The sequence below is a fragment of the Vigna angularis genome, chromosome 6 (genome assembly GCF_016808095.1).
Source record: "Vigna angularis cultivar LongXiaoDou No.4 chromosome 6, ASM1680809v1, whole genome shotgun sequence".
Lineage (NCBI taxonomy): Eukaryota > Viridiplantae > Streptophyta > Magnoliopsida > Fabales > Fabaceae > Vigna > Vigna angularis.
Window position 1 is genome coordinate 32,912,132 of NC_068975.1, and position 23,501 is coordinate 32,935,632.

The window sequence follows — 23,501 nt, forward strand, 5'->3', positions numbered from 1 at the left end:
GTAGGGAACATGGTCTCTTTTATACTCAGTGTCTGTTAGTGATAAAATTGTTGTATTGTCACCAAAGCATAAGTATTAGATGTTGAGCAATAAAATGAAATGACAGAAAGCAGTAATGGGTTACTGGTAAAACAAAGCTTAAATATAACAATATTAAAAAAACATTGATGATAAAAATAATAATGTAAACAATATTAAAAATATTAATATCCATATATTACAGATTTATTTAAGATGGAGTGAATAGGTAGGTGCAGAAAAAGGTAGGAAACGAAAGATTAAGGCGAGTGGATAAGCAAAGTGGAAGAGACATGGATGGTAGAAACGTTTTGGAGAGTAGGTGGGAAAAGTAGAGGGAGAATTTAGAAGGGAGATTGTGTTGAAGAAGGTGGTTGAAAAAGAAAAAGTAGTAGAACAGAATGGATTTGTAGGTTAGCGAAAAGCTAGTATGTGGTTTTGGAAGATAGGAACCAGTTGAAGAAGTTTGGCAGAGTAGCTTGGTCTGCTCTGTGGTGGTTTTGCGTGAATAAATGTTTTCTCTTTTATATATATTTTCAATGTGATTTGATCCTTGGTTTGTTTTAAACAATTCAAATTTTAAGACCTAAGAACAATATATTGAAATATTCAAATATGAAAGTCTCTGATTCAATGTAACTCATTCTGATTCAATGTATTTTTTAAATTTATAGGCTAGTTTAATATGTAAAAAACTACTTTATTTTAAGTTTAATAGTAATTTCGGTTCTTATATTTTACAAATTATATTAGTTTCTAAGTTTTTACTTTATTTATAATGTTGGTTCTTGAATTTCTTTAAAAGCATTTCTTTTTTATTATCATAACTTACTTTACTTATAGTTAACTGCCTATAATCTTTTTATTACTTTTAACATGATACTGTGAGATTGGAGAACACGACTGATATTAAAGACTTGAACCAATGTAACTCATTCTGATTCAATGTATTTTTAAAATTGAAAGTTAAATAAAGTTAAGATAACCAAAACTTAAGGAATAAAAATTGTGTAGAAAGAAATCCAGAGACTAATAATTAAAAATTAAGCACTAAAATTTAAAATAAAATAATGACCAAAATTGTGATTTATAATATGATTTATAATATGATTTATGTAGATAAAAAGTGAAACAAAATCAATCCTAATAAAGTAGTTAATTGTGAAATTAGCTCCTGAAATAAATCCCTTGATCTAAGGGATTGTGAGTTGACTTTCCCCATAAAAGGAAAGTCGATTGTAAATGATTTTCCTTGGATTAGTTCTCACAGTTTAGTAAATTCATCTCATGTAGTGTATTTCGTTGAATATCGTCCTTATTCTAACCTTCCAATCCTCTTGGCATGAACAGAGGTCGTTGTAATGGATAGATCATGGATAGACATGCCTCGAAATACAAATCAATATATGAGAGGATTGAATAATTTCTTGGACTTCGCATTCACTAATAGTGGTGTTAGGGGAAAGATAGTATGTCCATGTCAGAAATGCAATTTTAAGAAATGGCAAAGTCGTGAAGAAGTATATGAGCACTTAATTATTAAACCTTTATTGAATATTTTTATGAGTCATACTTTTAGTATTGAACATTTGTATTGAACATCTATATTGAACATATGTAATGAACATCTTTATTTTTAATTTTTATGCATGAACAATTAGTTGTATGAATGATATTAGGTTGAACAATATAGTTTATTTTATACAATATTATTCAATTTTAGTTCATATTAATTTATTGTTTGTTTTGTCAATAAAATCATTTTTATCATAATCTAATTTTATCACAATAAAAAAAGAATGAACTGTATAAATTCCCGGCGGTTTTAACCCCAGTAAACTACACATGCAAAATAGGGACGGTTTTGAGATAACCCTAGTTAGTTCCGGCGGTTTTTGAGTAACCCCGTAATTCCCGGCGGTTTTCACAGAACCCCCGCTAATTCCGGCGGTTTCGACAAAACCTCTGGTAATTCCGGCGGTTTCCGGAAACCCCCGCTAGTACCGGCGGTTTTTTCCAGAACCGCCGGTACTTACTTGGCGACGGCCGTGTTCCCAACGGTTGGTCCAACCGCGGGAAATGTGATTTGCGGGGGTTAAAACCGCCGGTAATATTGAAAAAAACCCCCGGTAAAATTACATATTTTTGTAGTGTTTGGACACTGTTACTTAGTTATTATAAATAAAATTACACAAAAGTTAAGGAAAATTTATTGGATGTGCATATGAAAGAGGATAAAAAAAAAGTATAACAATCTAAGTAATCCCTACACTTATTTTATAGAGTAAATATTTAAACATTCATAATTCTATATATAAATCTGGTCACTTTCAATATGTTACGGTTGAGTCTATCAAAGAAGAGATTCACCAGAAAAATACAGACACCGATGATATATGAGTCCAATTATATAAGAGATTTACACCACTTTCTACCAAAAACCTTAAAGCAATGAGTTAATAGGTTTTTCATTTTTATATAGTCCTCTATTTTTTTTATTTCTATCCAATGTGGGACTTGGACTCATACTTGAATTTCCAACAATTACATGTATCAACCCATAGACAAATATTCCTATGGTGGAAAATATATTAGGTGTTATGATTGAAAAAAATAATAGAAATCACTTTAAAATGATAAAAATAAATATAAATAGATATTTTTAAAAAATCAAATATAAAATGTATAAATATTTCAGGAATATATATATATATATATATATATATATATATATATATATATATATATATATATATATATATATATATATATATATATATATATATATATATATATATGTGTGTGTGTGTGTATTACAGACAAAAGGAAAAAAAAATGGACAATAGTGACTAGAGTGTGACAAGTTCAAATAGCCCCACACTAACTTCATATTGATAAATTTATAGTTCTCAGTGATGATTTTTTGTAACAATAAAATTAGTTGTATTTAAATAGAGAGTTGTTTGGAAGATATACGAAAAAGTTGTTTGCAAATTTAGGTTGTATATTTGATACAATAGCTAAAGTTTTTTAAAAAAAATCCAAAAGAAAAACTTAAATATGATTTTTGTAAAAACTTCTAAATGTTTTAAAAATGTGTAAACACTCCTATATCGTGTAAAGTAAGTTTTTTTCTGGTTATATTCAAATAAAATTAATTTTAAGCAAATTTATTGAAACAAAATATAATTTTTGTTATAATATCAATGAAACAACTTAAATGATTCCAAGTACATTCTTAGTTATCAATGTGATTAATTCTTTCTTAAAATACAGACATTGAAACTCATTCAGCATCCATTAACATGATTTTAGAGAATTAAAAAGCATATCCTTTTCTATTTTAAGTACCATTAATTTTGAAATTTAAAATTCTACCTAAGCCAATTGATCGTAGTGGAAAACAAAAGAATGGTCTCGAATAAAGTGTTCATAGTTGGATGGTTAAAATGTTGAACTATTTGATTTTGAGAGAACACATATTTCATCTTTCTATCGATTATGTATTATGTACATGGGTTAATGAACATTTTTTTATTTCTTAATGGATGATCTTTTGAAAAATTAATTTGATTCGGTATATTCTTATATATTTTAAGAAATGATGTTAAAAATAATTTATATACATTTTTTCTTCAATCTTTTAATGTGTCTTCTAATGACTGAACTGTAATAAGAGTTTTAAACTCCAAATAGAAAATATCTTATATATGATCATTGATCTTAATTATATTATCTCATTGTCTTGAGATATAAATATTAACACCATTTGTGGAATGTTATAAAAATTCTTTTAGTCTTTGACTGAGAAGGCTCTTTGAGACAAAATATATAAAATTAAAGGGAATACTTGAAGCAGGAACAAAACTTTTTAAAATATCAAACTTTAAAAAAATTTTACTCAAAGCTTAAATTAAATTTGTAAGATCATACAACATATATATCCATCTTTTTTTTACTATCATCTTTAAATTCACAAAGTATACAAATAAATAACATTTTAGTCAGATACCAAAGTTTGATATTTATTTACTTCGCAATCTTTTGAGACGAAATTTGGAATGCTCATGGAACAAAGAAGTTGGGTCAAATGCAAATTATGAAAAATCTTTTTTTAGATAATTTATGAAAAACCTCAAATTAAGCATTTTATAATTTATTGAAAAAAGAAAAAGATTTAGCCTTTTATCAAATCCATTAAGCGAAAGAATTTTAAAAAGATTATTTATACCAATCAAACAAATTCACATTCAAGGCAAAATGAACTATTCATAACTGAATGTTAATATCGAATACGCACGTTTGAAGATAACACACTACGGGTTTTCACATCAATACATTTGAGTGAAGTAGCGCACATCCAAACACGAGCTTGCCATTTTTCCTCACTCTCCTCATCATTCTTTTAAACTCAATAGAAAAAATATCAAATAGCTTTTACTTTTGCTTTTAAAACTATTATCTTGAACTTTATAATTTTAGAGCGATCGAGAAAGAAAAATGTGCCCTACTTGACTTTTACATGTTTATGTTGTGTTGTGATTGTGATTACGGCCAAACAAAATATAAGAGGGAAAAAGAATGAGTAAATTAAGGTGAATATGCCAAAAAAATGTGAAGTTTAAATAAAAGTGAGAAACAGAAAATGTGTAAAATTAAACTTTGGAAACCACAATTGGTAAAAGAATTATCACCCAAATAAGGGTTGAAACTAGTGGAATTTGAAGGTGAAATTATACAATTGTCAAAGTATCAAGAATTACTAATTCTATATACAAGGATGCATATATACAAGATTCCAGGACTATACAAACTCCTTACAGCCCTAGTCAATTTCAATAGAACTGTTCAGCTGCGTGGGCCATTACGAAATCTAAAGTTTAGTGTCCCAGGGCAAACCTCTGGAGCCTATCATATGTAAGAGATATTCATAGCCAATTTCAATCGACATTGATAGGATTTTTCTGATTGTCACTCTCTCCACTCAATTTGATGAGAGGGGTAGCAGGATCTCTGTATAAGATTATGTTTCCTCTTGAATCTTTGATGCTAGCATTCTGAATAGAAGGATTCATAACAATTCTGCATGAACTAGGCTCATCTGATCCCATGTCAACGCCATAATAGACCAAGTGATCAGCAATGCTATTCCCAGCTACCGACCTGCATAAAATAGCCAAATCGGAATTGCATCGTAGCACCAAAATCAAGGGAAACTTCAATTTTATTCACACCCATCCAGTGGCAAAATTTTCATTTACGTTTTCGGCAGCATTATGACAGAGCTGATAGACTAACCTGCTGCAATTCGGATCCTCGCCAGATCCATCACAAATCTTCTCCACGCTGTATACAAGACTACCTAATCCAATGTTATAAAGCCATACCTGCAGTCCGTAACTTCTCAGCTTCTTGAACGATGAAAACAAATAAAACAAGTGCTGCCGGTTTGCATGCCCGATTGTTAATTAATACAGATATGAAAAGCATTTCCAATATTCACAAAAATATCTAATGGCGACCAAAGAACATACAACATATGACGTGGTTGTAATTTTCCATAAACATGCAGACAAACAAACATTAATTATACACACTTCATCATTTCATTATGTCATGACTTACCTCTCTAGGGAAGTGGTGGTATGTCTTCTGCGGTAAATAATAATAGTATGGAGGCAAATGCGGTACGATATCATGGTCATTTGTAACTCGGACTGTACATGGAACTAGTTCACTGTAGAGAGATGCAAAAACAGCATTTCCAACACGAGGTTGTCCAAATGTTATAACTTGGATATTTTTTTCATTTTTATTTACCTGTAAGAAAGGAAAAAAAAAAGTTACTACCCCATCCAAAAAAATAGGTAAATAATATTCCCCACTTTACTTGATCAATGTGTAATTAATGGAAAACACATCCGCAAATAACTAATTCACAAGCAACATAAAAAAATATGCACTGAACTACAACCTGTCTACAATTCCACATCACAAATATAAAAACTGTAGAGAAAAAATTAAAATCATGAATGCATATCAAAGTTAAAACTATGTTTAGACGTGTTTTAATTCCTACCAATGGGGACTATACTAGAATTATGACACGAACCAAAAGTAGCATTAATCAATCTGACTAGTCAACAAAATTCTTCAATGTAACTGAATCAGTACAATAGTTTAGCTTGTATTAATCCGTTTGATTAATTCAGTTCAAAAACCACCTTCTAATCCATCAATCACTTAAATGATTAAAGAAAATAACTCCTTTTCGTCAAAATTCTACAGCTAGAAGGGTAACACAGAACAGAATCAAATGATTACAGTGTAATTTATCGAAATGCAAAATTTTCAAAAAGGTCAGTTTTACAGCAAAGCCTCCATGCCTATAATGGTTTCTCCAGAAGCTTTAAGGCTTTTAACTCCTCGTAGTATCTTCACTTGATCTCCTTTTATAAATTATTTTAATTAGAGTTTTTGCTGGCCTTCTTCTCAAATGATCAAATTAGTAATATCTAACGAAAGTTTGTCATTTTCTCATCAAAAGATAATTGCTCCAATATTATTGATCCAAAACATTAATAAATTGGCAAGCTTTTAAATTAACTACCGAATGCATAATATAACACTCCACTTTTACCCAAGCCTAGAACCAGCTATATAAATTTTAAAATTAAAAAAATAAAAAGCTTTCCAAATATGATAATTCTACAAGAAATTCAAGTCCGTGCCAGAGGTAAAATTTAGACAACAATGCCGGTGAAAAAAATTGAAAGGGGATTGAGACCACAAAAGCTTGGTGTATGGTGCCAAGAAAGCTAAATTATAATTACCGTCAAATCAAGACCACAAAATGAAGCCATTGCCCCTCCCATTGAATGCCCTGTTACTATAATTTGAATGTCTCCATAAAACTTCTTTGCTCTTTCTATGGCATCCAAAATTGCAGGACGTATTGTTGTGTTGTGGTATGCAGTGTAAAAACCACGATGTACCTGTACACAGTTATAAAAATATATCAAAACTAACACAATACAGAGTATTACACAGGGAAAACATTTACACACCATTGCATCATCCATGCCAGGATAATTTATATCATGCTGCTTCCAGTATAAATCTTCAATCCAATTCTGCAAGCTGTATAAAAGTGGTTACAAAGAAATCAGTTCAAAATAACTGGGGTCGTCTCAAAAGTGAGCCAAACAGCTGAAGGACTTGGAACTATTTTCTATCTTACATGTTTATGGCCATATTTTTCGCTGTAGGAAAATTATTGGCTTTCTCTTTAGATGAACTATGCACTCTAATACTCTCAAAGATCAACAACATAAGAGAACGTATGTTCTCTTAAGAAACAAAAATCTATATTTACAGGCTATCAAACATACCAAGCATTTTTTTTTTCACATATTATGCTGACTTTCCCAAACATAAATATGAGACCATAAGTAACTTTAGAAACAGCAATCTATAATGTACAAGGTCTCGAACAATATTGGTCATATGGAGGGCCATCTACAGTATTTCAAAACTAAAGAATGTTGCTACACATAAATATCAAAACAAAACCACCTTATGCTTTCGTTACTGTAGACACCATTGTGCTAATAATACATTGCACGTGCGGTAAATAAATCAAGTTAAATGCATTTTCTTATCTAACAACTACATATGCATCCATGTACTCAGATCAGCATATATGAGCATTACAGAAAATTCACACTTACAAGAAAAAAAAAATCTTGTTTCTAAAACATAACAGCATCTGTGTCTAGGCATCACATATAACATTGCACAATTATAGATCCATTTTTCTGCTGCCTCTACAGTTGTGGGCCCAAAATTCCATAGAAGTAAATTTAATCTGGTAAGAAAGTCCACCTGTGTTCATTTGTTCCTCTGAATGCAATGATGATGGCATGAGGATCCTCGGCCACTCCAACAAATGCCTACAATAGGTAGTGAAAATTATATAAAAGCAAAGTATATTAGAACAAAACTTTGGAATATTTTTTTCTACGATGAGACTTCACCCACCTGTAAGCAATGCTCGACATCAACAACTAACTCTATCATCTCAAATCCCTGTTTCCATTTTAAAGATCTTTAGACCAAATAATTTAAACGAACGAACAGATTAGTAGGACACTAGAGTATAAATAATTCAAAGCATCCACGACGTAAGTGAACATGTGCAGTTAAAATGATTATTCATACTATCAGCACCTTGGTCAAGCCATCACACCTGTCGCACGTCCATGTAAAAAGTTCCGTTAAATCTGACAAGTATACCTGCAAGAACCAAACCTACATCAGCCCTTTATATAGTTCATACAGAAATCCCAAAGCACAAAAACACATTGGCTAATGCGTATAACGTCAGATTCACTACATCAGGCAACAAAAATTAGCTAAACTCTAAGTTTTTATGATACACTGCAATAAGTCACACTTTGACCTATTTTGATCACAGCCTGACCAAGATGGGGAGTATCTCCATCAAGATCGGCACCTCAATTCTTTGTTCTGCAAAGCAGATGCGAATACATTGAGTCTTTTTATCAATAAAAGAAAGTAGCTGAATTAAAGCCGTCTCGAATACTTGTGAATTCAAATTTTTTATAAGGAATGACAAATCCATAGCAGACTTATAATTAGAGCAATAATACACAATACTGGTCTAAAACCACTTGAAGAGAGAGATGGAGTTGAAACACGAAAGCTTAATCACAATACCAGTTCCAAAAGCCCTGACTAACCCTCCAATTCCGTCAAAAAATTAAAAAACAAATAATACATGCTACCAATTATAAATGCTCTGCCAACATACATCTTAAAGTCTGAACATGTATAATTCCCAAAGAAGTAAAACTCACCGCAGAAGCATATTCCACTAATATTGTAGCAAGAGTATGATTGTATTCGTAAGGATGATTTTTTTGCCTGGTCTTTAGCCCTGCAAATAGAAAGGAAATTGCATAATTGCACTACAGACGTGAATGATCCACAATACACACAAAACTAAACAATTAAATGAATTTAAAGACAGCAAAAAGACACAAGAAAAACAATATCGTAAACCCTACAATAACATTAACACACGAGTCAACTCTTACCTCTGCCATTAGAGAATGCACACAAATACAAAAGGATAACCAATATCAACCACCTGGTTTTCCCCATATACTCTGCAATTGAAGTACAGAAAAGTAAAGTCCCCACAAAAAAAGAAGACCAATAGCAACAAAAATGAGAGGACATAATTAGCGATATGTGCCAGAATAACGGCGAAAGTAAGGGCGAAATTGAATAGCTGAATACATGTCTGAGAGCAGCGCGGTGGAACGGGAATCGGAATCGCAAACCTCAAAGGCTGAGGTGAGGTTTCCGATGACAGGCTTTTCTCCAGGGAAAATTTGCGTTTGGAGAGAAGATGAAATAGAAAAGAAAATAAATAAAAGAGAAAGAAATAGCAAATACGACGCCGTAAGGTTCGTTTAGTCTTTTTCGTGTCGTACGGGAACAGTCTGTTCTGACTGCGCTGTATTAGATTGGATCCATGGATGTTATGTTATTTTGCTGTGAGTTGTTTTAATTTTAAACGGATAACCTGATTTATAAAAATAATAATATAATACACTACATTTATTTTATTTTATTTACACTTATTAATAATATATCCTCTTCATCATAGTAGTATATAGGTTATTTGCAGTTCATTATTTTCTTCATTTATTACTCTTATTCTTTTACACACTCTGTTTACTAATTAACTATTGTTGTAAGAAATTTATACTCTTATGTTTAAATATGTTAGATATTTAAATAAATAACTACAAACATATTATAAAGTAGTTTAAGTAATATTATGCATAATTTATTCTAAATTTTAAGGTTATAGTAAGGAAATTAAATTATCAAAACCTAATTTTAATTCGGGATTTGGAGATTGGCATGCATTAATGATTACAAATACCTTTAACAACATTACAAATACCTATCAAGATTTGTTTTGTACACTTTATGTATAATGTAACAAGTTTAGACAAAATACTAATCGTTACAAATATCTTTAAATGAAATTGAAGCTATTTATGGTCTGTGTTTCTCACTATTATGTTGTATATAATGTAACAAAATTTGCTAAAATATTAATCATTACAAAGACCTTTAGATAGAACCGAAGTTACAAATAAATCGTGTCTATTAAAATTTGTACATGTTATATGATGTAGTCAAAATAACATTTTCGTTATTATATATATATATATATATATATATATATATAAAGGATATTTATCATTTTAGTGTCCATATTTATTCATCAAATTTACTCTTTAGATAATTTTTTTTAAATTAAAATAATTATTTTACCAATATTACTTTTTAAGTTAACTTTTTTTTAGTTTAATTTTTCAATTTGCTTGTTTTAATTGAAAAATTATCTATAAAATAAATAAATAAAATTCTCTTTTTAGTGTGCATATTTGTTTTTCAAATTTATCTATAAATAATTTTTTTAAAATTAAACTATTATTTTATCAATTTTAAAATTTTTTAAAATTTAATGGTTTGACAATTTTTTAAAACTTAATATTTTTTAATTATAAAACAACCTGTAGAATAAATAACAACTATTTGTAATAAAGTATAAAAATTATTTAAATTTAATTTCACAATTATATTAATAAAAATTTTATCATTTTTATTATCAAAAAAAATAACACTAAGAGAATATAATTGGAAAGATAAAACATGAGATAATTTTGATAGAAAAAAAAATTGATTATATGATTAAGTGATGGTTTAATCATATACATGTTTAATAAAAAAATTATATAAACATGTAATATACTAATATAAACTTTATATAAAATTAAAGAAAACATAAGGTTTTCTCCACCAAAAAAATTTCTTAATATTTTTTTTCTGGTATTTCCGCTAAAAGGTGTATCGGAATACAATCACACTGGAGAGTTAGTAAATTTAAAAAGTAGTAATTTAATTAAATTAAATAAACTTATTACTAAAAACAAATTATATTTATTGTGAAATAAGGAAGTTCATTGTCATCTATATTTCACACAAAAGTCTATCCTGCAATTAATGTATGATATATATGTTTTTCACTCAATGCATACATAATTTTCAAGTAAAATACAACAATACTGTATCATACACCAAACCAATCATATCTCATCACTTAAATTCAAACAAGTTATATGATTCTGTTTTTAATTTTTAAGCATCACACTCACACAAATATGTTTTTTAAAATGATTATTTATTCTATTATGTCGTTGTCGAATGATATTTAATTTAGTATATGATTTGTGTCTAAAGTTGTATGAGAATTCATCCTATTTTAAATTGTTTTGTTTTAATTTTTTAAACCAAAAATTAAATTTTGTTGTGTTTTAACTTTCCTATTTTAAATTGTGTCATTGTTTAATTACTTTTGTCAGTTTGGTTACAACTAATTATTTTTAATTTAAATATGATAAATTGTTATTTTAAATTATTTGCATCGCCTAACATTACATTTACCTCTTCAACAATGGTTCAAATAATGTATAGTAACAGACTATTTTCTATTGGTTAACTTATAATGATATCTCTTAATTTGTAGGTTTTATACAAATCTCATTTTTGTTTTAAAAATATATATTTTTATTAATGCACTCTTTAAATTTTAAATATTACAATTATAATCTTTAAATTTTAAAAATATTATAAAAGTTTCAATGAAGGAGACCATTATGGTGAAAAAACGAAAATATAATTATAATTTGTAAAAAATATTAATATTAATATTAAAAAGCGTTTTTACTTAATTTTTCAAAGAACAAATATAGTGTCATCCCATTTTTTAACAGGCTTCATACTTTGGGCCTAGGTAGTTGGGCCTGAGCGGCAAAGTCCATTTTGATATCAATGGCGGGAAATTTCCCATTCCTCTTCCATGTGGTAACCGCACATTTACGCTTAATCGAACGGCTACAAACCCCGCAACCACCTACTTTCCCCAATTTTACAACTACACTGCGACTTCAAACTTGGAATCCTCTTTCAATTTATCTATCTATCTATCAAACCCTTGTTCTCGATTTCGAAATCCATGGCGAGACCTTCCAAGCTCCACTCATCTTCGGACGAAGCACTCTCCAATGCTTCGAGTTCATCCGAGGAAAAGGAGCTGGTCAACGAGCAGATCAACGAAGAGGAAGATGAGGAGGAGCTTGAGGCGGTGGCCCGCTCTGCCCGCTCTGCCAGTTCTGACGACGATGACGATGAAGGTGCCGCTGGTAATCCTCCGGATTCTGACGAAGATCCAGCTGGGGATGATGACCAGGTCAAACTCCATTTACTATGTTGTTCGTAGTTTGTAGCTCTTACTCCTTCTGCTTCATTCCTCTTTGTTCACACTTTAGTTGCTTCCGAAACTGTTGTTTGCATTTGAAATTGTGCGTTTACTTGTCTTGGTGAAAATGCTGTGCATGCTGGAGAACTAGAGTGAGAAGGATATGCTCGCGAATTTAACTTGCTTTTGGTTGTTTTGTATGTGAGTTTTTTGTTCAACTAAGAGTTTAAGGACAAACCTAAGCATTTGTTGTCTGACTTCAGGATGAGGATAATGTTGATCCGGCAATTAGCAAGCGAGAGAAGACTAGATTAAAGGAAATGCAGAAAATGAAGAAACAGAAAATCCAGGAGATACTGGATGCACAAAATGCGGCCATAGATGCTGACATGGTAAGTCGAGTTCTGTGATAATCCAACTTCTGTTTGTATAATGCTATATTGGTATGATTAGTAAATGAACTGACATATAATATAATGCAGAATAATAGAGGAAAGGGGCGTCTGAAGTATCTTTTGCAGCAGACTGAGCTGTTTGCTCATTTTGCAAAAGGTGATCAAAGTTCTTCTCAAAAGTCAAGGGGAAGGTATGTTCCTAAAATTCATGTGAACCAGGCCATGAAAATTACTCCCCTCCTTTCCCTTTGCTCTTGCTCTGAATTTTATTATATCTGGCTTCTTGGTGATACCATAAATTATGACTTCAAAAGTAAGGTAGTCAAAATAGAAAGGGAGACTCACAAAGTCGTAAGTCCTGGAATCTTAACACAGGTAGTATGATCTTATAAAACAGCATAGAAAAAAAAAAAGAAAAAAAATACACTTTAAACAATTAATCTTAAGTCCATTATAAGCGTAAAAAAGAAAGCACCGTAACCAAGTCATAAATAACTAATAAGTCACAACTCATAATTCATGAAGTCATAACTAACAAAGCAAAACAACTTAAATGCCTAATTACTTAAGAGAATACTGACCATGAACGCAACTAGATGAGTAAAGCGGAAACCTCAAACTCTGGTATAAATCTTTCAAATTATCATGAAAAATCAAGGGATCATCATTTGCTCCGCACCATCTTCTTCACAATGAACCTCAGTAAGAACATCCTTGACCAGTTTGTTGGAGATCCCACATTGGTTATAGATCATCCACTTGGTCTCCAACTTGAGATGGAGCTTGAGCTTGAATCAAGTCTTCATCATCATTTGAATTTGGAGTATTGTTTTAACCATCATTGTCATCCTCTGGATCACCCTTTTCCATGATTCACTCATCATCGAATGGAAGATCTTCTTGCCCAATTTGGAACTAACCATGACAAATACATCATTCATAATATCCTGTTTTTAACAATCTGTTCTCTTCGCATGGACCTAATTAATTCAAATGCAAACATATGAACAAATTCTAGTAATTTTAAAATATTACCATCTCAGATCCACTCCAATTATGCTCTCATCCAGAGGAGCTGCATGTTAAAACTGAGAATGTGTGACAAACACTTGAAGTTCTTTATTTTCATCTCCATATGACTCCCTCCAAACTGCTACTCTTCTTCTCAATTGCATTGGCAGCCAAGGGATTACCAAACAGCTTGTTTTAGTTCTTAAAATCTTCAAGCTGCTTATCAATTGAATGGTGTTTCTCGGGATCAACCACCATCCTTTTTATACATTGCAATAGGCCAATAAGTTCTGTATTACTTTGAAATTGGGAGCATAGTGCAATTCAGGATTGAGAAAATAGCCTACTATGTGCAAAGACCCATGGAGCTGGCTGTCCCACCTTTCATCAATAGTATTCCATTCATCTTCATATCTAAAAGTAGAAGAATAATTTAAATTACAGTTCACTAATTCACCTCCCTCTATTAATTGAAGAATACTTTAAATTAGAATAATAGGTACCTTAACACTATTAAAATCTGTTTTCATCCTTAGCTTGGTCCATTGCCTTATAGATGAAACCATGACTGGTTACCCTTTTGAATCTACCATTCTTAGCCCTTGAATTAAAGGGAAGGCACCCTTCAAACAAATGACAATATTCTTCCAAAAATATTTAGGCAAAACCACATCCTCAATTGATTTTCCATCCCTTGTTCTTGTAAAACGACCATCATTCCATTCATCACTTGTAAGCATTATAATTAAAAGGCTGCTATTCTCATTAAGACCTCAACAAATCTCATCCATTTTAAAGTGTTGCTGCAGAGGAAAGCAGAGAGGTTGTAGAACAAATATAAGTATTAATTTGTTTACCTTTTGGGATTGTCAATTGATGAACACATATCTTCTCTCAAATCTTTTAGCATCAAATTAACATAGTGTGATGCATGTGGGTCCAATCGAGCTTCTTTCGTTCTTCATCACTATCTCACCAATAGCTTTATAATTGGCTTTATTGTCCATCGTAATTTGAACAATGTTCTCTTCACCAAACTCTTCAACAATGTTTTCCATCATTTTTAAATAACTTATCAGTTGTTTGAAATGACAAATGTATCAATAGATTTCAGCAAGACAATTTCATTCAGTCCACCCATCAGTCATTAATGATGCAACTTGTTTTATTATCATGCATTTTTGTAAACTTCCGAAGCACTCTTTGTTGCCTGAACCCCTTCCTCCAAATATTTTATGCCGATCTTGTGGTACTAGGGCTATGTTTTTGAAACTAAATCAAGCATTCACCCAAACTCTATGCTTCTCACCACGTGAAATGACATGACATTTTTGTAAAAAGACGTTGCTATGTCCTTTGAAGCAGTTTCTCTTTGATCCTTCTTAAATAGCTCCTTAACTGCGGCCTATGAGCTAATTCCCCTCTTTTTGAAAATACTTTTGGTGCTGCCCACATCAACATCAATGTCAAGCATCTCTTTTTTTTTTTTCACTTCAGACACTTTGCAAGCACCCATTTTGATTTCCCTCCAAGTGCTTGAAGCTATAAATCCCTGCGGTTAAGACTTTGCACAGTATTTGCATTGAATTTTCCTTGGATCACCACCAAGATATACGCCATGCTTACAAACCGCATCTGTTTTACTGACAGGAGAATTTCTTGGCACTGCTTTGAGTCAGTAATTTTTTTTCAAAGGCACTGGCAATGCCATCATTGACAACAGTATCTGTAGAAGGAGGATTAGAATGCATGTTGATGATACAACAAAGTAGAATTTAAGAGAGGACAGAATCACAAAAGGGATCTGAGCAACACAAAATCCAGTGGTTTGACATTAATAAGTGAAAATAAAGGGTTCAATTGAAAACAAATGTTTCTACAATGTCTGTGCCACATGTGTAGACGAATGCACATGCTGTTTGCATAGTAGAAAAATGTGCGAGGGCAGAGAGGACAAGTACTAGAGAAGGCTGAGGTCAGTCCAAACTGTTTTTGTAGAGGAACAATATGCATGCCGATTGCAAAGCAAAGAAGAAAAGGTATTGAGGTCTTAAAGAAGTCAAGGGAGAGCAATTGATGAAGACATGAAATTTTTTTATGCGTTTGTGAGTTGGTCACATAGATGAAAAATTGCAGAATGCGACTTCTATTTTAGCCATTGGGCTGGGATTTTAACCCAAAACCCATTTTATTGGATGCCAAAATAGAACCATTTTCGTCCTCACCCAACTTGGTCAATGCCAACGTTTTTGTGAGTTAGCATTTCGATCTCACCAATTCTGACATTTCATGATTACATGTTTTGGACTGCAAAATCATGGAATTGTGCAATTCCACAAGTAATCTCTCAATTCTGTCTCTCCATTGCTTCAAAGTTTGATATTCTTTTAAAGGGTATTTTAATATATAATTCCTGTCTATTAGTAGGCTGTCTAGGAAATTGTAGAGATAAACTAGCATCATCTAATCAAATAATTGATACATAGTTCCTACATGCTCTCTAGGGGTTTTGGTTAGAGGCAGGGTAAGAATTTTGATTAGAGAATTATACTTGGCTAAGATGAGTTGAAGCTAATGGTTTTACAAATTATTTTACTTTTATATTCTTGAAATTTTAAATTTCAAAACATAAGTAGGGGATTTTAGTCATTATGGTTGAAATGTTTTAACTCCCTTTTCTCTGTCCTCCAAATCCCCTCAATATTGAAGGTGGGGTGGATGGGGGAGGAATTGGACGAGAAAGGGATGCTGATTTCAGATATGAGCACTAAAGAGTTGAAATTGACTTTGTGCTTCTTAAAAGGGTTTATCCTAACATTTGATTTGTGTAATAAGGGGTCGCCATGCATCGAAAGTCACTGAGGAAGAGGAAGATGAAGAATACCTTAAAGAAGAAGAAGATGGTGTAGCCAGCACACGTCTGGTGATGCAACCATCATGTAAGTGCTCTTTTTTTCTTTTTTCTTTTTAACTTGTGCTTACTTGCATGGACTGAAGGCTCTACATTTTAAATTCTGCTCTTGTACCACAAAATCTTTTCTGTGTATTCAATATGCATATTGTAAAGGGATGGTTCTATAATTGCTTTGTTTGACATAGCAATTCTTTTTTTTTCTTTTATTCCTCTATTTGTTTGTGGAAATGTTTGGAATTGCATTTATCAAGATGGTGGGATGACTGCTATTTTAGAAAGAACATTTTATTACAAGACTAAATAATTAGTACACATAGTCAACGCAAAACAGGGAACCTAAAGTTAAAGAAATTCATGATAAATAAGTTTTAGTTTACGCAGACAATCTCCATCAATGTAGGAGCAATAAGATCGGAGTGATGATTGTAAAAACATATGTTGAAGTTAATAGAAAACAATTATATAAAATTTAGTAGAATGTGAACGAAACTCGTTTGATAATGTGTGAAAGAATAATCGATAAAGCCTAATCTTTTGTGTGGAATGTTTTACCCAATTAAACACCAAACAATGATGATTCAGGAGGGTAAAAATTGTTTTTGAAGCCTATATCATTGCAGCAACTCACACAGGGTCACTCGACTCTGCTGTTGCACTATAGTGGGCTATTGACTTCTATAGGTTAGACATTTGCATTTGTATCATAGTGCTGTATAAGGACGCATTGATTGAATATACATTTAGATAAAATATGCCATACATTATACTTGGTATGTGTTCTGGTGGTAGACAACCTCCATTCTGGTCTCTGAATTTTTCATTGACCTACATTTGCTATAGAAATTCATTATGGAATCTTTTTCTTGTGCACCGTTCCTGTTAGATGGTTGCATTTTTGTTGTTGACATCTGATTAATTGCTCTTAAATCAACATCTTTTGGTAGGGAGTGGTTGTTCATGTGTCATGAACGTTAATTACTTGTTTTTAATTTTTCATTGGCCTACATTTGCTATAGAAATTCATCATGGAATCTTTTTCTTGTGCACCGTTCCTGTTAGATGGTTGCATATTTGTTGTTGACATATGATGAATTGCTCTTAAATCAACACCTTTTGGTAGGGGGTGGTTGTTCATGTGTCATGAACGTTAATTGCTTGTTTTTAATTTATTACAGGCATCCAAGGGAAGATGAGGGATTACCAACTGGCTGGACTAAACTGGCTCATACGATTGTATGAGAATGGGATAAATGGAATTCTGGCTGATGAAATGGTATGTGTTTGATATCTGTTCTTACCCAGAGGAGTAAGGCCTTTATGTTAACGATCGGTTGGTTTAATCAAGTCTTGACAAATAAATCTGATTTGTAGGGGCTTGGTAAAACATTGCAAACCATATCTTTGTTGGGTTATTTGCATGAGTTCAGAGGAATAAAAGGCCCTCATATGGTGGTTGCTCCAAAATCTACTCTTGGAAATTGGATGAATGAAATTCGGCGCTTTTGTCCTGTTCTACGTGCAATTAAGTTTCTTGGCAACCCTGATGAAAGGGTAAGACCGTCTTTTCAGGTTTGAATTATTTTGGAGAAGGTTGACTCGTAATTTTACCTGTTTTTCTGGTTTTGTCTTGCTGCAGAGACATATAAAAGAGGAACTTCTGGTTGCTGGCAAGTTTGATGTCTGTGTTACCAGTTTTGAAATGGCAATCAAGGAGAAGTCTGTGTTGCGTCGATTTAGTTGGCGCTACATAATTATTGATGAAGCTCATCGAATCAAGAATGAAAATTCCTTGCTGTCAAAAACAATGAGACTGTACAGTACAAACTATCGCCTACTTATTACTGGCACACCACTTCAGGTATTACTTGTATTTGTGCATCACTGTAGTCATTTGAACAACTGTTTTTTGTCATTGTCATTTTTATTTAATTTATTGGTCTGTAGAGACTCTCTTAACGTGGAGGTGGTGTGATGCCATGTTTTTTTCAAAATAATTGTAATTAGTGTGGTCTCATTTGTATTCTGTACTAATTTCTGTAAGCTTCAAGTAACGAAATTGCTAGTTGTGACGGAGGGTTGGTCTGCATTGTTGAAATTCTTAATTTGGCTTTTTGTAGTGATGGATGGGAGTGAATAACATCAGTTGTGGAAATAGCTATTAGAGTAAGGAAAGAGTATTTAAAATATAATTTGCAATTCTTCTGGGAAACCTTTAATGAATGGTATGTAGCAAAATTTCATTAGAGATGGTGCACTGGCATTATGTGCTTTGATAAGATTTTTATTTAACAGTCAATTTAGATTGATTTAACCTGACTGAAGAGTTAGATTTCATAACTTTGAATTTGTTAAAACTTTAGTGTTCTCTGATGTTGTTGGTTTCAACTGTCTAGAAGCTTAGATTTCTTAATTATATACTTTTTTTTTTGCTTTGTTTTGAAATTTATCTTTTATTTTTTCTTGTATATTTCGTCAAGTATTTTCTGGAGCTTATTATCTCTTTTATGGTGCAGAATAATCTTCACGAACTCTGGTCACTTCTCAACTTTCTTCTGCCCGAAATTTTTAGTTCTGCTGAAACTTTTGATGAATGGTTTCAAATCTCTGGTGAAAATGACCAACAGGAGGTTGTTCAACAATTACACAAGGTTAGTTACAGAACCTTCTGTTTATATGTTGAAAGTCCTTAATGTTAATCTGGTAAATGACTGACAATTTCATTTTCTATGTATATTAAGGTCCTTAGGCCATTTCTCCTTCGAAGGTTGAAATCAGATGTTGAGAAAGGGCTGCCACCGAAAAAGGAAACTATTCTTAAAGTAGGCATGTCCCAGATGCAGAAACAGTATTATAGAGCATTACTTCAGAAGGATCTTGAAGTTGTAAATGCTGGTGGTGAAAGGAAACGCCTCCTGAATATAGCTATGCAACTACGCAAATGTTGTAATCATCCGTATCTTTTCCAAGGTGCTGAACCTGGTCCTCCCTACACAACAGGAGATCATCTCATTACAAATGCTGGTAATCCCCTACCTACATTAAGAGAGTGCTGAAGTTCTGTTTTAGGTTGATCAATAAAATTTGACATTATTTGATGTTGTAAAAATTTGTTTCCAGGTAAAATGGTTCTTTTGGACAAGTTACTTCCTAAATTGAAAGAGCGTGATTCTAGGGTCCTTATATTTTCTCAGGTCAGTTCTTTTTTTGTCAGAATGCTATTCTTGATGCTGATGATCGATAATGCTTTAGATTCTGCAATCTGTTTTTCTTTGCTCTCTTTTATTCCCTCCTTTCATATTTTCTTCTGTCCCTAAGTTTTTGTTTTTCTCAGATGACGAGGCTTCTAGACATTCTTGAAGATTATTTAATGTTTCGTGGATATCAATATTGTCGCATTGATGGAAATACTGGTGGGGATGATCGAGATGCTTCCATTGACGCTTTCAACAAACCAGGAAGTGAGAAATTTGTCTTCCTGTTATCTACTCGTGCTGGAGGTCTTGGAATTAATCTTGCTACTGCTGATGTTGTCATTCTGTATGACAGTGACTGGTCAGTATTTTAAATAGTTGTGGATACAGCCATATAATTTATATTTGTACCTAAATTATTTTTACACGATTGGCGGTTTACAACAGGAACCCACAAGTTGACTTGCAGGCTCAGGATCGTGCTCATAGGATTGGTCAAAAGAAGGAAGTTCAAGTTTTTCGCTTTTGTACCGAGGTTAGCAATTTTAAACTTTATTTTTCTTTTCAATTTGTTATTCACTCTATTTTTTAGCACCTCATCTTGTCATAATAATGGTACAGTATACAATTGAAGAAAAAGTCATTGAAAGGGCCTACAAAAAGCTTGCACTTGATGCTTTGGTGATTCAGCAAGGGAGATTAGCTGAGCAGAAGAGTAAGGATTTGATGGATGATTTTGCTAGTTTCTTTGCTTCAAGATTTATGAATTGTCTAATATGATTCCACTGGCTTTCATGTGCAGCGGTAAATAAAGATGAGTTGCTTCAAATGGTTAGATTTGGGGCTGAAATGGTTTTCAGTTCCAAGGATAGTACAATTACAGATGAGGATATTGATAGAATTATTGCTAAAGGAGAGGAGGCAACTGCTGAACTTGATGCCAAGATGAAGAAATTTACTGAAGACGCCATCAAATTTAAGATGGATGACAGTATGTACCTATGACTACCTATTCTCTTAATCTTTCTGCTGTTTGTAGAGTTACTAATACTGATGCTTTCTTTTTGTAGCTGCGGAGCTATATGATTTTGATGATGAGAAGGTAAAGATGACACTTAGTTTTAACTTTGACAACTTTTTGTTGCTCTGTACTCAACCTTCTATCCCCTTCCCCCTTATCTATTCAACTGACATTGGCATGCCAATTTCCTTTTGTGTAAAGGACGAGAACAGATTTGATATTAAAAAAATTGTTAGTGAGAACTGGATTGAACCACCGAAAAGGGAGCGGAAGCGAAAGTAAGCATTTCCCTTTACATTCTACACATCCATATTGATTTGATATTTTGTTTTTATGACATGGTATGCTGGTTTTCTTTTTCTGGGGTTTCTCGCTCGTAGCTACTCAGAGTCTGAGTACTTTAAGCAAACAATGCGTCAAGGTGGTCCTACTAAACCAAAAGAGCCTCGTATTCCTAGGATGCCCCAGTTGTAAGCTTCTAAACTTTCATATTTTCTTAACACCTCTGTTATATACTCACTGATAACTTTTTCTTCTTTGACCTCCAGGCATGATTTTCAGTTTTTCAACACGCAGAGGTTGAGTGAGCTGTACGAAAAGGAAGTTCGCTATCTCATGGTATGTGTAGGGAAAATGAATTTGCTTGTTCATATCTTTAGGTTTTAAGTTTAGCTGAATGAGTTGGTATTAGTTGTTCCCTTACTTTTCAAAAATTTCAGCAAGCACACCAGAAGAATCAGATAAAGGACTCAATAGATGTTGATGAACCAGAAGGTACGTGGTCACCCTCCAGACTCCTCCTTTCTACATGTATGTCTTTAATTTTAATTTTGATGAAATGAATGTTTAGAGGTGGGAGATCCGTTGACCGCGGAAGAGTTGGAGGAAAAGGAGCGCTTGCTAGAAGAGGTGAAATTTTTTCCCCTTTTCTTCAAACTAGACTTACGTGGGGACTTTTTTTTTTTAACATTAGTATTTTGTTTATATAGGGATTTTCATCCTGGAGCCGGAGGGATTTTAATACTTTCATTAGGGCTTGCGAAAAATATGGCAGAAATGATATAAAAAGTATTGCTTCTGAGATGGAAGGAAAAACTGAGGAGGAAGTTGAAAGATATGCGAAGGTCTTCAAAGAAAGATACAAGGAATTAAATGGTATGCTACAGCCAGTGTGGCCATGGAACAATCTTTTGTTAAATATTTTAGTGTGGATTAGTTTAATTGTTTCATATAGCCAGCTATTTGAGTGATTGATATTTACATTTATTTTTATATCTTGTGGTAAAATGTTGCACATTTCTTTATTGATATTCACATAGTGGGATAAGACTTTGTTGTTGTGTGTAGGCGTTGATGTATCAATTTTAGCTGGAAAATTGTGTGGAATGTAAACTGACTTGTGCATTTTGAATCGCTGCAGATTATGACAGAATTATTAAAAACATTGAAAGGGGGGAGGCAAGAATTTCTCGGAAAGATGAGATCATGAAAGCTATTGGGAAAAAGTTGGACCGGTACAAGAATCCTTGGCTTGAGTTAAAGATACAATATGGGCAAAACAAAGGGAAGTTGTACAATGAAGAATGTGACAGATTCATGGTACACATTTTTTCGTTCATTTTTTTTTTTGTTTCTAGGTCTAGCTCCACCATCCTTCTATTGGTTTCTAGGAAAGTTATATTTGCTGTAAATTTACAGATATGCATGGTTCACAAACTTGGCTATGGGAATTGGGATGAGCTAAAGGCAGCTTTTCGAACTTCACCCTTGTTTCGATTTGATTGGTTTGTTAAGTCTCGCACAACTCAGGAATTGGCAAGAAGGTGTGACACTCTCATTCGTCTAGTAGAAAAGGAAAACCAAGAATATGATGAGAGGGAGAGACAAGCTCGCAAAGAGAAGAAACTTGCTAAAGTTAGTTTTCTTCATATTATGTGTAAATAGTATAGAATTCAAATATTCATTTTTTCCATACATAAATTTAACAAATCTTGCAGAACATGACCCCATCAAAGCGTGCTTTGGCAAGACAGACAGATAGTCCGTCTTTGAAGAAGCGGAAACAGTTAACAATGGATGATTACGCAAGCACGGTATGCATTTCTTCTAAGAGTTATGTTATTTGGATTACATAAAAGTTTTCTGCATTGCTTTTACTGAAGCAGATCATATTTTTGTGGCAGGGGAAGAGAAGAAAATAAATGGACATGTGGTCTCTATATCGAATGGGATAAGTAAAGGATTGTAGGGTTTTACATACATGACAATTGGCGGCTTGCCTTCCGTAGGTCGTGCTACGAACCTCTTTTTGATTAATGTAGGCTCCAAATATCAGTTGTATGACTAGGTAGATAATACCATGTAGAAATCGGATGTTGTAAGAATGTAAGTATGTATAATCTACAAACAAATCCTTAGATTTGAACAACTAGTTCAATGAAATATATGTAATTCTTATTTGTACTATTTTTGAAGTTGACTTGCGTTAAGCTAACGTTTTGAAATCAGTATTTTACCACCAATACCACCTATCCTTTCAATCTCTTTTCCTTCAGTAAATCAAGGAAGTAAACTCCTTTGCATAGTT

The 23,501-nt window shown here is 32.6% G+C and overlaps 2 protein-coding genes across 2 annotated transcripts; one reads left to right on the forward strand and one right to left on the reverse strand.

Moving 5' to 3' along the window:
• Nucleotides 1-4,691: 4,691 nt before the first annotated feature.
• Nucleotides 4,692-9,564, reverse strand: LOC108341102 (lipase). Its single transcript, XM_017578733.2, has 11 exons — nucleotides 9,343-9,564; nucleotides 9,138-9,209; nucleotides 8,898-8,977; nucleotides 8,248-8,313; nucleotides 8,059-8,106; nucleotides 7,903-7,970; nucleotides 7,086-7,158; nucleotides 6,852-7,013; nucleotides 5,644-5,838; nucleotides 5,317-5,405; nucleotides 4,692-5,181 (listed from the first exon to the last, which is right to left on the reverse strand). Exons 2-11 carry the CDS (start codon nucleotides 9,202-9,204, stop codon nucleotides 4,959-4,961), a joined length of 1,071 nt encoding a protein of 356 aa, XP_017434222.1. The 5' UTR covers nucleotides 9,205-9,209; nucleotides 9,343-9,564; the 3' UTR covers nucleotides 4,692-4,958.
• Nucleotides 9,565-12,036: 2,472 nt separating this feature from the next.
• On the forward strand, nucleotides 12,037-23,380 carry LOC108342740 (ISWI chromatin-remodeling complex ATPase CHR11). Its single transcript, XM_017580527.2, has 25 exons — nucleotides 12,037-12,373; nucleotides 12,646-12,774; nucleotides 12,865-12,968; nucleotides 16,624-16,727; nucleotides 17,878-17,975; nucleotides 18,074-18,253; nucleotides 18,339-18,560; nucleotides 19,216-19,350; nucleotides 19,441-19,723; nucleotides 19,820-19,893; nucleotides 20,034-20,254; nucleotides 20,341-20,428; nucleotides 20,515-20,608; nucleotides 20,696-20,884; nucleotides 20,964-20,995; nucleotides 21,116-21,192; nucleotides 21,295-21,384; nucleotides 21,463-21,532; nucleotides 21,634-21,688; nucleotides 21,765-21,823; nucleotides 21,904-22,069; nucleotides 22,335-22,513; nucleotides 22,613-22,828; nucleotides 22,912-23,007; nucleotides 23,098-23,380. Exons 1-25 carry the CDS (start codon nucleotides 12,140-12,142, stop codon nucleotides 23,113-23,115), a joined length of 3,213 nt encoding a protein of 1,070 aa, XP_017436016.1. The 5' UTR covers nucleotides 12,037-12,139; the 3' UTR covers nucleotides 23,116-23,380.
• Nucleotides 23,381-23,501: the final 121 nt, after the last annotated feature.